The 15189-nt window shown below is 40.4% G+C and overlaps 1 protein-coding gene across 1 annotated transcript in view; it reads right to left on the reverse strand.

The window, feature by feature from the left end:
• Positions 1-15189, reverse strand: part of coro7 (coronin 7) — a 129486-nt gene that overhangs the window by 89623 nt on the left and 24674 nt on the right. The window contains exons 8-9 of the mRNA XM_006791431.3: positions 2753-2836; positions 1802-1884 (exon numbers count right to left, since the gene is read on the reverse strand). Of these exons, the coding sequence (XP_006791494.2) occupies positions 1802-1884; positions 2753-2836 (167 nt within the window). The remainder of the gene's footprint in view (positions 1-1801; positions 1885-2752; positions 2837-15189) is intronic.

The following is a 15189-nucleotide window of genomic DNA, read 5'->3' on the forward strand; positions in this document are numbered from 1 at the left end:
TCTTCTAGTAATAACTTATTTTAAGGGGAAAAAGGCGCGAGAAAAAACTGTATATCATTTTTTAAGCTGTGCAAGAGTGAGAAGGCAATATTGAAAAGCAGTAAATGATGAGGTCTCGTCTCTCGGTTAAATGTCTGTTTCTTTTACATCAGTGCTGGTGTGCAGACATCTGGAAGAGATGTGGCCTTGCGAGTAAAAGCTCTCTGACACACATCTCGGCATATGATAGCATGATTGAAGTGATTTAATACAGGACATCCAAAATACTGCGGATGGGACAGCTCCAAACCTTGCAATTAGGTCCAATGGAAAAATCACAGCATTAAAACTGAACTACTATCAAAAACCAGGAAACCAAAAGGCTTGTCTCAAATTAAATCTAATGAATTCAATAAATGCAAGATGAGCCATTTCTCTGTCAGTTTAAAAAAAAAAAGGGGGGGGGGGGGTGAAGGAGGCTCATAAAAAAAAAAAGAAAAAACAGACACTGGCTGAGTAAGATGAGAGTCGGAAGGCTTAACAGCTTGTCCTCAGATTAGTGTGACCGTCCTCACGCTGTTTGTGCATTATCTTTGAGTTGTTCTGGTTTTCTGGTTTTCTGGTTTTCGGGTGAGCGGGGCAGACTTGTATCATGGATCTCACAAAACAAATTACCAGTTTTGGTAACAGGAAGTAAACACTGGCATCTGTGGCATCACGTATCCCCTAATTCCAAGAAAAGTGCACAGGCACCAAACAATGGGATGATTGCGAAGAGGCACTCAGGCAACTATCTCTCTCAATCAAATGAAAGAGGAAATAGAGGAAATGGAGACGAGTGGCGAGCACGAGGGCAGAGGGAGGGAGGGAGAGCAGAGGCTGGTACTTAGGGACCTTGCTGTGTTAACTCCTCTCATTCACTGGAAGAAAACAAAAACTATGACATTCCACAGAGACCGCTTCCCTCTGGTAGTGTTTTGTCTAATAAAAAACTAGGCCATAAAGCTTCACACTTTCTGGTCCAGCCACACGTGGACACCCAGTCTGAATAGCTGTGCCAGAAGAACAAATGTTGAATCTGTCCTGCCGTGGCCATTTCACATATGGCAAGAAAAATGCTTTTTGCAGTAATAATAATGATAATAAATTTACTTCATCCACCACAGACTACAGCATGACCCGACAAAGTCCAGTCACTTTATGAGTGGAATGACTTGGAAGGCCAGCCTGTTCATAACAACACTACAATGCATGAGCTCAATCTAACAAAGGAATCCTCACTCCCACCTCCTCTTTTCTCTTTCTTCCTCCATCCTTCTATTCCCCTTGTCTCCCCTCTGGAGCCCAGCCACGCTCCTGCTGTCCTCCGGTCCTCGGCAGCCGTGTTTGGGAAAATAAACTGAGCGGCTGGAGAAATGACAAGCAGCGAGCTGAGGGAGGAAGTGTCAGTGTGTCTGCTGCTGCTTCCTGACCCTTTTGCAGCAGTCGTAGAGAGAGCGACGCTCAGCACACATGTGCACATGCTTTGCTGCACTGAGACAGTACACGAATCTGTCTGTGACATTCCCGGAAACAGCAAGAATGTGGAGGAACAGTGTAAAAACTCTGGGAGGTCCACATGCCTGTCTGGCCATGTATCATTGCATATGTGCCAGCTACACACTAATATGCCCACCTACATGATATGCACACACAAGATACACCGTTGTACTGCAACACATGACCTCGTAAACTATTACTCACAGACAAACACTTAAAAGTGAGAAGGTCAGTGTCATGGCTGTGTGAGTCAGTTATGGATACAAACTGATGCTGTACTCACCCACTGGAAGTGCCGAGCGAAACAGAGCCGAGCGAAGAGCTCAGCTTCCTGCTGTCCCAAAGTCTCACCTCACGACTACGCATCTAAACAAACAACAAAGTAAGACACTGAGTACTCCGAACAGAGACAGAGCACGCTAAAAAGTTACTTTTTTTATATGAACCTAACAGGTGTTTTTGAAATTGTCACATATTACAGCACTATGTGACGCTAATTTTCTATTTTGATTGCAGGATGATTGCACAGGTCATCGGGTGGGAGGTAACCTCTCTCCAAACTATTCTCAACTCAGACTGACTGCAATCACTCACACAGAGGAGCGCAACTCGTCTGCGATGTATCTTTATGCCAGTGGGGAATCAACTGGCACTATTACTGATTGTATTCTACACTAATCCAATGTTGCCAAGCACACATGCAGCTTAGTGTGCATGTGTGCTTGGCAACACACATGCATGTGGAGGAATTTCTGGATTTCCATGTCAAATCTATGAGGTTCTGGCTAGACTGAATGTAATTAATGTGAAACAGATTTAAGGAGTCGGCAGTACTTCACACTGATTTATCACAGTTATCACTGTGTTATCATAAATTGCAGGAAATAGGCATCTGGACCCAATTCAAAGGCAAACACATAGCAAAATCCAATCAGTCTTTTTTTTATCGGTTGCTTTACCAGCATCTTAATGCAACAAAGACAGCACCTGATTGCAAATTTACTGCACACAGTTGGAATAGTTTTGGTCATGCCAATCCCCATTTCCTCTTGAGTGATTGGCATTGTGGAATAATTGTTTTGTTTTGCTTTTTTAAACGTATGAATAAAACAATTTCCTGTCGGTGTCTCGTGTTTTTGGTGTAAGTTTTATACATCTTACTGTACAAAGAGGCACTGATTCTGTAATTCTTACAGAGTACCAAGTATAACAAGTTGGCTTCACACTTTCTCACCGTATCAAAGCCAGTGGTCAGTAAAAGATCATCTTTGGTCCACAGGATCCGTGAATCCTTGTTGCTTTGAAGACTCTTGGCACTCTATGGGCAAAATAATACAAAAAATAAATAGATTACTTGACTTTCCAATCGGCATCACGTGAAGACAAAACACGGGATTTTTCCTGAAAGTTAAAGTCTCAGTGGTGAAACCCAAACTTTATAATTCAGAATTTTTATTGAATTAAATGCAGAAACATGAAAACAAAAGGAAAGAATAAGGCCGCTCAAAGACGCAGACATGGAGTGAGGTATATGAGATAATTTGTACAACAAGTTATTGAGTAATAGTCAAGTATCAAACATCTAGGACATACTATTGGAATCACAACAACTTATAAAAAAAATTGTCCCCATTGCTCCTTGAGATCATTTTTACAATTAAGCCTTCCAAACATCTTCTCACAAGCATGTCAATCATTTGTTTAGCAAACATTTTTAGTGTCAGAGTTGTAGATTCTTTCCAAAGCTTCAGGACTAGAACCACATCAATACTCTCATTACAGGCTCATTCAACTGTGGTAAGGTACCTGAGGAGATCATTGGTGACATGGGGAAAATCACACTTCAATCACTGGTCAATACAATCCAAAACCTGTGTGCACTATAGGAATGTTGGCACATATATGCACCTGGATGTTACTTCCTATACGATCTTTAATTTGTATGTATTTCCAAAAATGATCAGAGCCTTTCAAATTATAATTTTCCCTAAGTTTAACATACAAATCACCTTCTTTAAAGAAATCATCTAGCGCTCTGACGTCATCTCTCAACCATTCATCCCATTAGAGAAACCCCCAACTTTACATATAACCTCCAGGTCTAGCTCAGGATAACGTGGGAAGTGATGAGTGTATGATTTGCAGCAAAAAGAAGAAAGGGGAAGGACTACAGACAGGATTCACAGGTGCCTCACATCCCCGTGGCTGGACAGAACAGGACTTGCCCCATGAAAGGAGAGCTTGTTATTGTTGATGTAGCAGACAAGGGGACTTCTGCCTTGAGTGCAGCTAAGGTTCCTAAACTGTGACACTACTGGTGTATTCATGAGTCTTTGTTGCACAGTTTCCATGGGGAATATGCGCAGAAACAGCACAACCGGGCCGAGTTTACTGGGTGGTCTCGAAATATAAATGACACACATTGTCAAAAGTAATGCCTAAAAACAACAGGGAGTGTTGAAATGTAAGGAATGTGGCAATCTGTAAAGACAACATATTAAAGAGAAGAGTGCATGTAATTGAGCAGGATTTTGTATGTATTGTGTTAAACACAGAGGTATGGCATGTGCTGTGATTATTGACAAAAGAGCTGAGACGAGATAAACTAAGCTCATTCACAGAATATCCATCAGCTACTTTCAAGTGTTAAAATCACTTATTAAGAGCCTATCCATCAGGACAGGTAATACAAGTAAAGTCTCACAGCCACTCTCAGTCAGCAATTCCCCCAGTATCTGTGTAGTAATACTAAAGTTACACTGAGCTTTAAGCATAAGGAATGGGAGCCAGTGATGAGATTTCCATGGAACAGGAGCTGTGAGCCCCTCAGCCCAATGTGCCTCACAAAATTAATGCTGTCTTCTTTATGGACATACTAACCCCGAGGAACACGGCTGAACTTCTGTGTATGGCAAGAAGACAGAGGCTTATTTTCTAGGACTCGATTCTAACAACCTCCCTACAGAGCATGCAGCCTCATTCTTGTGCAACCGTTAAATAGTCACAGATGACAAATTGTAAAAACAAATGGGGAGAATTTAAGCTGCCATGTTGCACCCCTGATCTCACTGGAGGTCAGAGGGTAATAGGGCCCGGCACTATACAACCACCATATATATGCTGGGCGCATGATAGATCTGCAGCTGAAGCCCACAGTTGGTCAAACAGGGATGAACACATAATAATAAAAGGCAGTTTAGAAAGAGTTTTGCAAATGTGAGTAGGGAAGGACAAACATATGTGGGAACTATCACTTCAAACTCAAATCCCACTTCCTTTTTTCCCCTCCCCCTTTCTGATGTTGTTCTTGCCACAGTCTGATTCTGGTGGTTTCAGAATTGACTGCTCAGAGGAAGAAACTGAAGATATGGTTTATAAATGTTTCAAGTAAGCATTTCATCCCTGCCGATTCCTTCCAAATCCTCTCCAGGCACATGTTACTTTGAAATTTCCAAACTATGACTGACACACTTTGGTAGCTCAGGGCACAGTTCTTTGGACCGAAAAAAGAAAGGATAAGTGTGGTCATTTTACTGGAATTGATGCTTGTTTTATTTATTTCACTGAAAAGGAATCTTAAAAGTTCACTCCCTTCCCCAAAGGGATAGTGTAATTGTGTCTTATCTTGTTAAGTAGGTTACAGTTGTGGTCAGAAGTTTATATACACGTATCATGGGCATGAATGTCTTGGTAATTTGGGGACTTTTAATTATGCCTTTGAACTTTTCCTTTTCTTTTGTTCCAGGGTGGAATGATTATACCGTATATATCTTTAATACTTTAAAAAACACTTTTTGGGGGTATTTTCTCTATTTCATGGGTAAAAAGCATGCATGCAGGTTAAAATATATACATAAACTTACTTAAATCTTTGAATAAGTCATTCTGAAAATTCTGTATCTTTTAACTTGACATGGCCAAGGCCTATTAACTTCTTGTTGCCTACTACAACTGGTAGCCTCCCTTTGCCACCATAAAAAAGATTTGTTTGACAATTCTCACTGGATTGACCAATACTCAGAACAATGGGGAAGTCCAAGGAGTTCTGGGAAACTTTAAGAAGGAGAATTGTAGCATTTCTAAAGAACTGCAGAATCCAACAGCATCAGTTCAAATAGTTACACTGACATGTCACCACTTTGCAAAGGTCTGGAAGAAGACGCAAGCTGTCACCCTCCATATGAGAGGATATTATTGAGGAAGTTCAAGAAAAACAACAACCAAGGCTCAAGACTCCCATCAAATGGAATAATGAAAAAAGAGAAATACCTCTAAATTCTTCAACTTCACCTGCTGTTTTAGCTGTTCAGCTGATATCTGCCCATTGCACATTATGGAGAGTGCACTTTAATCTCTAATGTTAACCCCCTCTGGTGATGCCACAGGGGGACAATTGAGCAGCTATACCTTAACCAGACACAGGGGGATGATGAGATCATCTAAATCCAAACCTTCCTGTCTGCAGTAAATTTTATAACCTTCACAACAATAGCTGTTAATAGCAAAAAAGCTTGTGATGTCACCAAAGAAATAAGACAGAAACACCTAAAGGTCAGCAAGATTTTTGATATGTTTTTAGACCATCCACCATGAGTCTTAAATCATACCTTCATGAACCTCTACCCTACTTTTAGACCTGCCTGCTAAGTGGGAAGGACAGAAAGACACAGTTCTTTTTAGTAGATCAAATATTGGACCTTTGTAAACAACATCTGGCGCAGAAAAGCTTTGTTTAGTCATTGTAGCAACCCTCAGGACTTCACCACAGGGCAGCCAAGCAGGGCATGTAAACCAGCCTGGATTCTGTCTGCAGATATTTTTTAATATTATTAAACACATCAACATGATGTCATCCTTCACCTAGATCTGAAGGAATGTGCAGCTTTAAGACTTTCTATGACGATGTCATCAGAGCTTGCTGGCTGGATCCACTGCAGTTCATCTGCTGAGCTTTTCACTTTTTCAGACTAAACAGTTTCAGCTTAAGCAAGAGTAATACAGACCTCTTGTTAAGCAGATATTGACCTACAGAAATCAGATGCTGATTTTAGGATGAGTCATTTCCTGATTGGCAACGACTCAGGGCGGTGATTAACCACATGTTGGAGATCTAAAATTATATCCTGCAAAAACCTGACGCCGCAGTAACCAAACAATAAGTGACGTTGAGCTTGATAACTGACAAAGCTAGACTGGCAAGATGCCTACTTTCCAGTCATTAATGTTGTAACATAAATATGAATTGAAGTTTCGGCCAAGACTCCTGTACTGGAATCACCTTCCTCAGTAAAATGGAACAACCTATAAATCCTCAGCAGTCAGTTGAAGGTATTCTTGTTGGCCACACTGGCAGTTCAAACAAAATTTATTGTTCCCAGCTATGAATTTACTTGACAAAGCTACATTTGCACACGTCATGATCAAACGTTCACTTCTGCACCACTCTCAGGGGTGATATGTCTTTGTCCGTTTCATTGTTTTATCTAACACCACCTGTATGTTATACAGATGGCTCCTGGTATGCTCCCAGATAGCTTCATCCACTAAGAGGGTTTAGAAAATATACTACTGACCTGGCCCTCAAACATATTTCTAAAGCAACACTACCAAAGTTGTACTGACAGAGTTGATAATAAGTCCTGGATTGAATAAACACTTAAGCTGAGACTGGGATCATTTTTCAGCCTGTAGTCAGATGGTGTACCTCATGCAGGTAATAGAGCTCATATTTGCCTTGATAAGTCCATCCTCAGATGTACAGCAGAGGTCCAGAGTAAACACAGGCATTCGAAAAAAGCAATACATCAGAAAAGAGCGAGGAAGGAGAAAAGCTAAAGCTGGTGCCGTGTAAACAGACATGAAAAGAAGTCATTGCCACTGAGCCGTTCATCACCATCACCACTGGCTGATTTCCTTCCAGGGGTAAAGCATTGGTGAGGAAGTCTGACCAAACTAAGAACAAGCTGAGCGAAGACCATTTAAAGCATGCAGACTCTGTTTAACACTCAAACTGCTTTTAGGAGCCACATGTGTTTTGTGAGTCACAATTCTCAAAAACAGATGGAGATTCCAAATGTGTTCTAATTACATGCAAGAGTAAACAGACTAAATACAGCATCATCATCACTTTTTTTTTTTATCATAGTCAGTTATGCTAATCCATGGCTAAGCACCAGATGACTTTGTTAATGTGAAGTCAGCTTTTTTCCCCCCAATCATATTTGCAATAAGTGAGAAAAGCATCACCCATGAAGAAGGCCAAGTCTCCAGGCTTGTTGCCATTCCTGTGGAGCTGTACTGGGCACGGCATGGCTCTGACCTGACACGCTTAAAGTAAATGTTTATGTTGATTTATGAGATTTGGTGTTCACTCTATTTACAATCTAAATTTAGCATTAGTCAAAAACGGCTTGAATACTTTTTTGCAAAAGCAGATAAATCCCAGTTACCCTCGCTGTTAAAACACCAAAATAAGGGCCAGAATTAAACACGTTAACAACTGGTAGGTGCATTTTTGGTGAACTTTTAATACTCCTTAATACTTTAATAATCTATCAAATAATTTGGTCAATGTGTTGAGGTCAGCAGTCTAAGTAAAGAAGCCCAAAACTCGTTCTTCCAGGACACCTCACCCAGCTCATCCAGGGGAACGCCGCTGAATGAATGTCACTGAATACTGATTAAATCATAAGGTACTTAAAGTATTAGTTTAAGGGTGTGCGCACTTATACAGACCGCTTATTGTGCTTTTTTTCTCCACCCAAACAGATGTGTTTGTTTTTCAGTCAAATCGTACATTGTGGCATTTCTGCTAATGGTTACATTTAAGGTGGAAAAGTTTTGAAATTATTTATTGTGGCCTTATTTTTTAACATCATGAAAGCCTTTCATCTTAGCAGTGGTGTCCATGCTTTTAATATCCACTGTAGAGGTATTAGAGGCTCTAATAAAGATGCCCTTCCCAAGAAACTCAAAGTAATTTGGATTGTGAGCATTTTGTTGTTCTCTTAAAATCTTTAGATTTACCTTGATAAACTAGTCAGTGTGACTTAGATGATATGCTAACATAGCTAGTGTGGTTTGGCTGATAACTGTCATACATTTACATAAATCTCATTACACCCAACTGGTCACGGCAGATGGTTGCCCCTCCCAGAGCCTGGTTCTGCCTCTGAAAAGCGAGATTTTCCTGCTCAAAGCGGATTGTTTGATGGATGGGGCTTTCTCTGTACTATTTTAGGGCCTTTCCCTTACAATATAAAGCGCCTTGACCACTGTTATGATTTGGCGCTATATAAATAAAATTGAATTGAACATAAAGTTAAGACTTTAAAAAGTGGATTCACATTTGATTGATGTCACTGTGGCTACATCCACCTTTTAAATACAGCCTCTGATTAACACACTATTATTTCCAAAACTGACACCGAGTACATCTGAGGCTGATGGGAACAGTCTCTTTAATTAATCTGTCACGAATGAGGATGATAAGTTCATCCGCACGGAAACCTTAAAGTTTGTAGCAATTACAGATCATGAATAGCTGTTTAGAGACTTCAAGCTTATGGTGGCAATAAAGGAAAGAAGAAAGAAACATATCTCTTTAGACCATCCACAAGCCCTAGATCTATGTTGCTAGTGATACTAAAGAAGCCAATTGTACAAGACCCTCATTTCATACCACCATAAATTTATATCCTATTTTTAGAACTGCTTGTGGAGTAGGAAGGGGAAAAAGACATAATTCTTTTTAAAGAAAAAAAACAACATTTCACCTTTGTGGGCCACATCTGGAGAGGAACAGCTTAGTTTTGCCACTGCAGACAGGCCATCAATGAGGCAGCCAGGCAGGGCTTATAAACCAGCCTGAAGTTTCTCTGCAGATATCATTAAATCACGCCAACATCTCATCCTTCACACAGATCTGAAGGCACGTGCAGATCTGAAAGCACGTGCAACTCTGAGCCCCTCAATGAAGCTGTCATCGTGGCTCCAGCTGGCAACTGGAGCCCCTGCAGTACAACTGAGTATTAGGAGGTTTTTCTGAGCTCCATTCACCTTTTCCCAGTAAACAGTGTTTCAGTTTAAGGAAGAGTAGCACAGCCATGAGAGGGCTACAATACTACTGATGCCGGAGGGCGGCCAGAGGACACAACATCTGGACCTTGTGAGTGTGTATATACATGCTGCCAAACAGTATCTCTCCACTGGGGTCATAAATACGTCTGAAATCCCATTCGCCTAGGCCTTCTCCTGCTCACAGCTAAACCTTACAGATATCTGACTAATCGACCACGACACATTTGAAAATGAGGAGAAAAAGAGACAGAGGTAACAGAAAAGAAAAAAAGGAAAACAAGACAAATGTTTCCTTAAAAGCCAAACAAAGGATGGAATCACAGAGAAGCTGAGAAAAAGTGAGAGACACTTCATGAATTTACAAAATATGCACAGGGGATCAGTTACACCTGCTCGAATGACAGAGTAAAGGAAGTAAAGGAAATGACATCACATCTGGGAAAAGAATAAAGCGTCCGCATCAAGATCAGGGCAAATATTTTACAGACTAAATCATAAAAATACTGAATTCAGTCTAATAACAATAAAGAAGGAATGCCCAAGAAGGATAAAAAGAAAGGATGAAAGAATTGCTGGCAGTGATAATGCAATTCAAACTGAAGTGACAGCAGGCAGGGTTTACACCGAGGTTAAACACTTTACAGGCAACAGGAAAGTGCCAGTCAGCAGTCTGGCCAATTATGCTTTTATGGGTCTATTAAATATCCTCTCTCAATATAAACAAATGAAGATCATTCCATCTCCTTCTGTCCTTCTCCCTCAGCTATTTAACTTTTGAACTTGAGCAGACGGTGTGCACATCTGTGTCACTCACCGAGAATGTTGATTCACCCACCAGGATGAATATCAGGTGTCTGTATGCACATATGGGAACTATCACAATCTCTCCATCCCTCTATTTCACAGCCCCTCTTTCTGTTCGGTTTTTCAATGTTCTCTATATCAGCTCAATGGGAGTGTATTCAACAATGAGTGCCAGCAGTGAAGAATTTAATTTAATGTACTGGAAGAATAAATACTCATTTCATCCTGTCTTATAATAGTGTGTTGACAATGTCCAGTCTGATAATGTGGGCTTAAAGTTGGTAGGTGTCAATCATCTGCTGCTGCTCAGCTTCCTCAAATTAAAAAAAGGGAACTTACGTGTACTCTATATTAAATAATACTTGAAAATTTTGGAAAATCCTCTCATTAACTGCCTAACAAGATTTACAATATTGTACAAACGTCTTGGACCACCCCTAATTTCATTAAATTGTGCTAAGAAAATGGGTGCAGAGATTTAATAAAACATGCACAAATACGTGGAAATACAGTTTTGTACAATTTGTACAATTGTAACAAGCTTAAAGGTTAGTATTTGGTCTGACCACATTTATCACGTATTCTTGTAACTTTCTGCATTGGCAGTGTGTTTGGGATCATTATCATGCTGAGAATGAAGCTGTTGCCAATCAGCCGTTTTCTATGGTACTGTATGATGGATCAAAACCTGACAGTACTTTTGATGTTTATAATTTCATCAGTTTTAACAAGATTTCAATCACCAGCCACAACTCACGACAGAGCCTCCAGCTGACTTTGGATGCCGACTGTCGTACCTCTTTCCTGCCCTCCTCCGTACCAATTGATGACAGTTTAAACCAAAACTTTAACATTTGGATTCATTGCTCCACAAGACACGTTGTTGCTGATTTTCACTCCAGTTCTTGTGTAATTTGGCATACGTCAGCCTTTTCTTCCCATTTCCCTTCCTTAAGATTGGCTTCTTGATGGGCCTGATACATCTGTCAGGTCTTTGCTGCATTGTTCGCCTCTGTCAGTGCGCCCCAGGGTGGCTGTGGCTACAATGTAGCTTGCCATCACCAGTGTGTGAATGTGTGTGTGAATGGGTGGATGACTGGATATGTAAAGCGCTTTGGGGTCCTTAGGGACTAGTAAGGCGCTATATAAATACAGGCCATTTACCATTGTTTACTATTTTTTAAGGACATGACTTTCAGATAAGGTTATTTCTGCTGTAGAAAGTTTTGTCTTCCTTTCACTTCTTCTTCTGTCCTCCATTTGCCCAGTTTCCTCCTATCTGTTTAGGATACACTGCACGCAATGCTAAGATATAACAAGTTTTTGGTTAATAGTCTTTGGAAATTGCTGGGGCAAAAATACCATTTTATGCCTGTCAAACTGTGTTATTGTTGATATTTTCTGCTAGTAACAAAGCACCTAAAGATACAATTCAAAATCGGGTCTTTCTTAACTTGTCTGTTATTTATAGATTATTCATCCTGATTCATCCTTTGAGTTAGGTCCCTTTGTTATGCTTGAATTATTCATAGGTTAGGGTTAGTTAAATACAGAAAAATTAAAAAGAAATAACAAGAACATTTACTTCTTGAATCAAAATATCAGGAAATGAGGAGTGCGTCAAAGACTTTTGCAAAGTAGTGTATTTAAGATGGTACAACTCTGACTAAAGGTAACAAAATCCACCTGCCAGAACCATAACGTACACTCATTCATTTGTTTTAATAGTTTATAAATGATGTAAAAATGACATACAAAGCCAGATCAGCTTCTCTATTGCCAGCACTGCATCACATGATTGCAGCTGCAACCTGCTCCTCATTTTCTTTCCCCAAAGAATCGTCATTCTTTTATTTTTATTTCCACTCCTCTAATCAATAACTCCTTGCCTCGTAGCTTTCATCACCCTTAAAACAGACTCCCTCTCAGTCTTTTCATCTGTGGCTAATTAGTCTTTTAGCGATTGCTCGGTTTTCATCATCCTTTTCTGCCTTCACGGGCCATTTAACTTGTGTTTTAGGTCGGGATTTGCTGTCTTAAATGTAACTCGGACACCACAGAAGCTTCTAGTAGAAATAGGACAGAGGGGGAGGTAAGACGAAGAAGAGAGTTGGGGTGGGTCGGAGGGTGCGTGGAAGATGGTAATCAAACCAGCCGTTTTATGCTTTCATTTCCTCTGCCGCCTACCGCCACTTTTTCTCTGTTAATTGGAACCATACTATTTTTTTTTTGTTCAATTCTCCAAAGTCAGGAAGACACAGTCCCTTTTCTTATTTTTGCACACTGCCTTTTCTGCTCTCTCCCTTCCTGAAAATGAAAATTAATGTGCAGGGTCAGCAGGTGGACAACAGTGTAAATCCAGCTGTAACAGCATAAATCCATAATATGACCCCATTTCCATGTAATTGAAATGCTTCCTGAATTCACGATGCATATAGAATTTTTTTGGTGTTGACACTATTGTGATTAAAATAACTCGCATCTATTTTAGAGCCTTGCAGACTGATCAGCGTCAAAGAACCAAAACAATCCTGCTCGCTGTCAATCTTTAATGCTCGTGGGTTCACATTTTGATCCTAAAATTCTTACACACAGTGGGCCAGATTATTTTCCAACAATAAAATGCAGCTACAGAGCTTACTAATAGCATTAACTTTTACAATTTACCACACAGACATCCTTATTTTTTCGTTTTTGACTTGCCTACAGTCAATTTTTCCCCTGTCTCATTTCCCCTGTGTCAGCAAATGAAAAGTCCCGCTCAAGATGAACTGAGATGTGAGCCAACACGACAATGAGCACAGCTAAGGGGCCACGTCTACTCTGCAGACAACAGGCAAGGCCTGCAGCCCCTGGGGAGGTTCTACACACTGGACATTCCCCCCCAAGTTTATATATATATATATATATATATATATATATATATATACATATATATATATATATATATACATATATATATATATATATATACATATATATATATATATATACATATATATATATATATATATATATATATATATATATATATATATATATATATATATATATAGCATCCAGCTACAATGGAATATACAGGAGTCTTTTCTTTAAGCCAGATATTTAGATTTTCTTCTCCCTTTTAAATGCATCCTCTTTTTCTTTCTAATAGAATAGAAAGTGTGGAGAGCTTAAGAGAGAGATGAGTAGAAAATGGGAAATGAATCATGAGGAAAAGGCACATAGTCCACCTTTACACTGGAAACATCAATCTTAGGCGGATCAAAGACGTGTTTCATCCTACACATGCCCCACATTCTGAATATACATCATATGTCCTAGAGTTCCTTCAATGTAAGATAGCAGGTGCAATGCTGCGATGCATGTTGTTTTTAGTTTTGCTTTTTGTTTCAGGAAAAAGAAAATAAATCATAGAGACTAAATGGCACTGAAACAGGTTGTCAGGGGTCGTGTGCGGAGGCGAGGAAGTGATGACCCACGCAGGACTCTTGGTGCAGAATGAGGTTTATTGGAAACGGAGACAAAAGATGACAGGATGGCTGGCTGAACTTAATGGACTGGTAGACTAACTGGCTGACTGAACTGAACACGCAACAGGAACAACATCAATGACACGAAGGGAAGAGAGGGCTTAAATACATGACTAACAATGACAACGATTGGAGACAGGTGAGTGAACAGCTGAACATAATGAACTAATGATAAATGGGAAGAGGACTGAACATAATGCACACAGACCAAGGCTAACACAATAAAATAGGAAGTGGAACAGGCAGTAGAACAGTGAACGTGAACTGAAAATACTGGGTCAACGACCCAGAAACCCTAAAACAGGTATAAAGTAGCTAAAATAGAATCTTCTGATTTTATTGCCCACAAACATCCATCCATCCATCCATCCATTCGCTTCCGCTTATCCTTTTCAGGGTCGCGGGGGGCGCTGGAGCCTATCCCAGCTGTCATAGGGCGAGAGGCGGGGTACACCCTGGACATGTCGCCGGTCTGTCGCAGGGCCAACACACATGGACAGACAACCATTCACACTCACATTCATTCGCACATTCACACCTAGTGACAATTTGGATTATCCAATTAACCTATCCCCACAAGCTGCATGTCTTTGGACGGTGGGAGGAAGCCGGAGTGCCCGGAGGGAACCCACGCAAACACGGGGAGAACATGCAAACTCCACACAGAAAGACCCCAGCCTGATGGTGGAATTGAACTCAGGACCTTCTTGCTGTGCGGCAACAGTGCTAACCACCGTGCCACCGTGCTGCCTGCCCACAAACAATCATCACTAAATTCACACAATAATAATGTACTATTATTTAAATAGTACATCAGTGGAACTTTAGTGATGATTGTTGCCCACAAACAATCATCACTAAAGTTCCACTGATGTACTATTTAAATATTAGTTTTGTTCTATACTGTAAGCTAGAAGCTGCTTTAGCTTCTGTGCACCGTAACCTCTTCCCACCATAAAAAACCCCATGATTCAGTAGCTTGCAGAACCCCCTTTAGCAGGTTTTCTGTATGACTTTATGAGGATCTCACATGGTTGTGGAGGAATTTTGGCCTGCTGTTCTTTACAATATTGCTTCAGTTCTTTGAGGTCGGTGGGCATTTATTTCTCTTAAGGTCCCGCCACAGCATTTCAGTCGGGTTGAGGTCTGAACTTTCACTGAGCCATTGCAGCACCTTGATTCCTTTATTTTTCAGTTATTCTGTAGTAGATTTATTGCTGTGCTTCGGCTCATCGTCTTGTTGCATGACCAAAAA

The sequence above is a fragment of the Neolamprologus brichardi genome, chromosome 4 (genome assembly GCF_056152115.1).
Source record: "Neolamprologus brichardi isolate AB-2024 chromosome 4, ASM5615211v1, whole genome shotgun sequence".
NCBI classification, from domain to species: Eukaryota; Metazoa; Chordata; class Actinopteri; order Cichliformes; family Cichlidae; genus Neolamprologus; species Neolamprologus brichardi.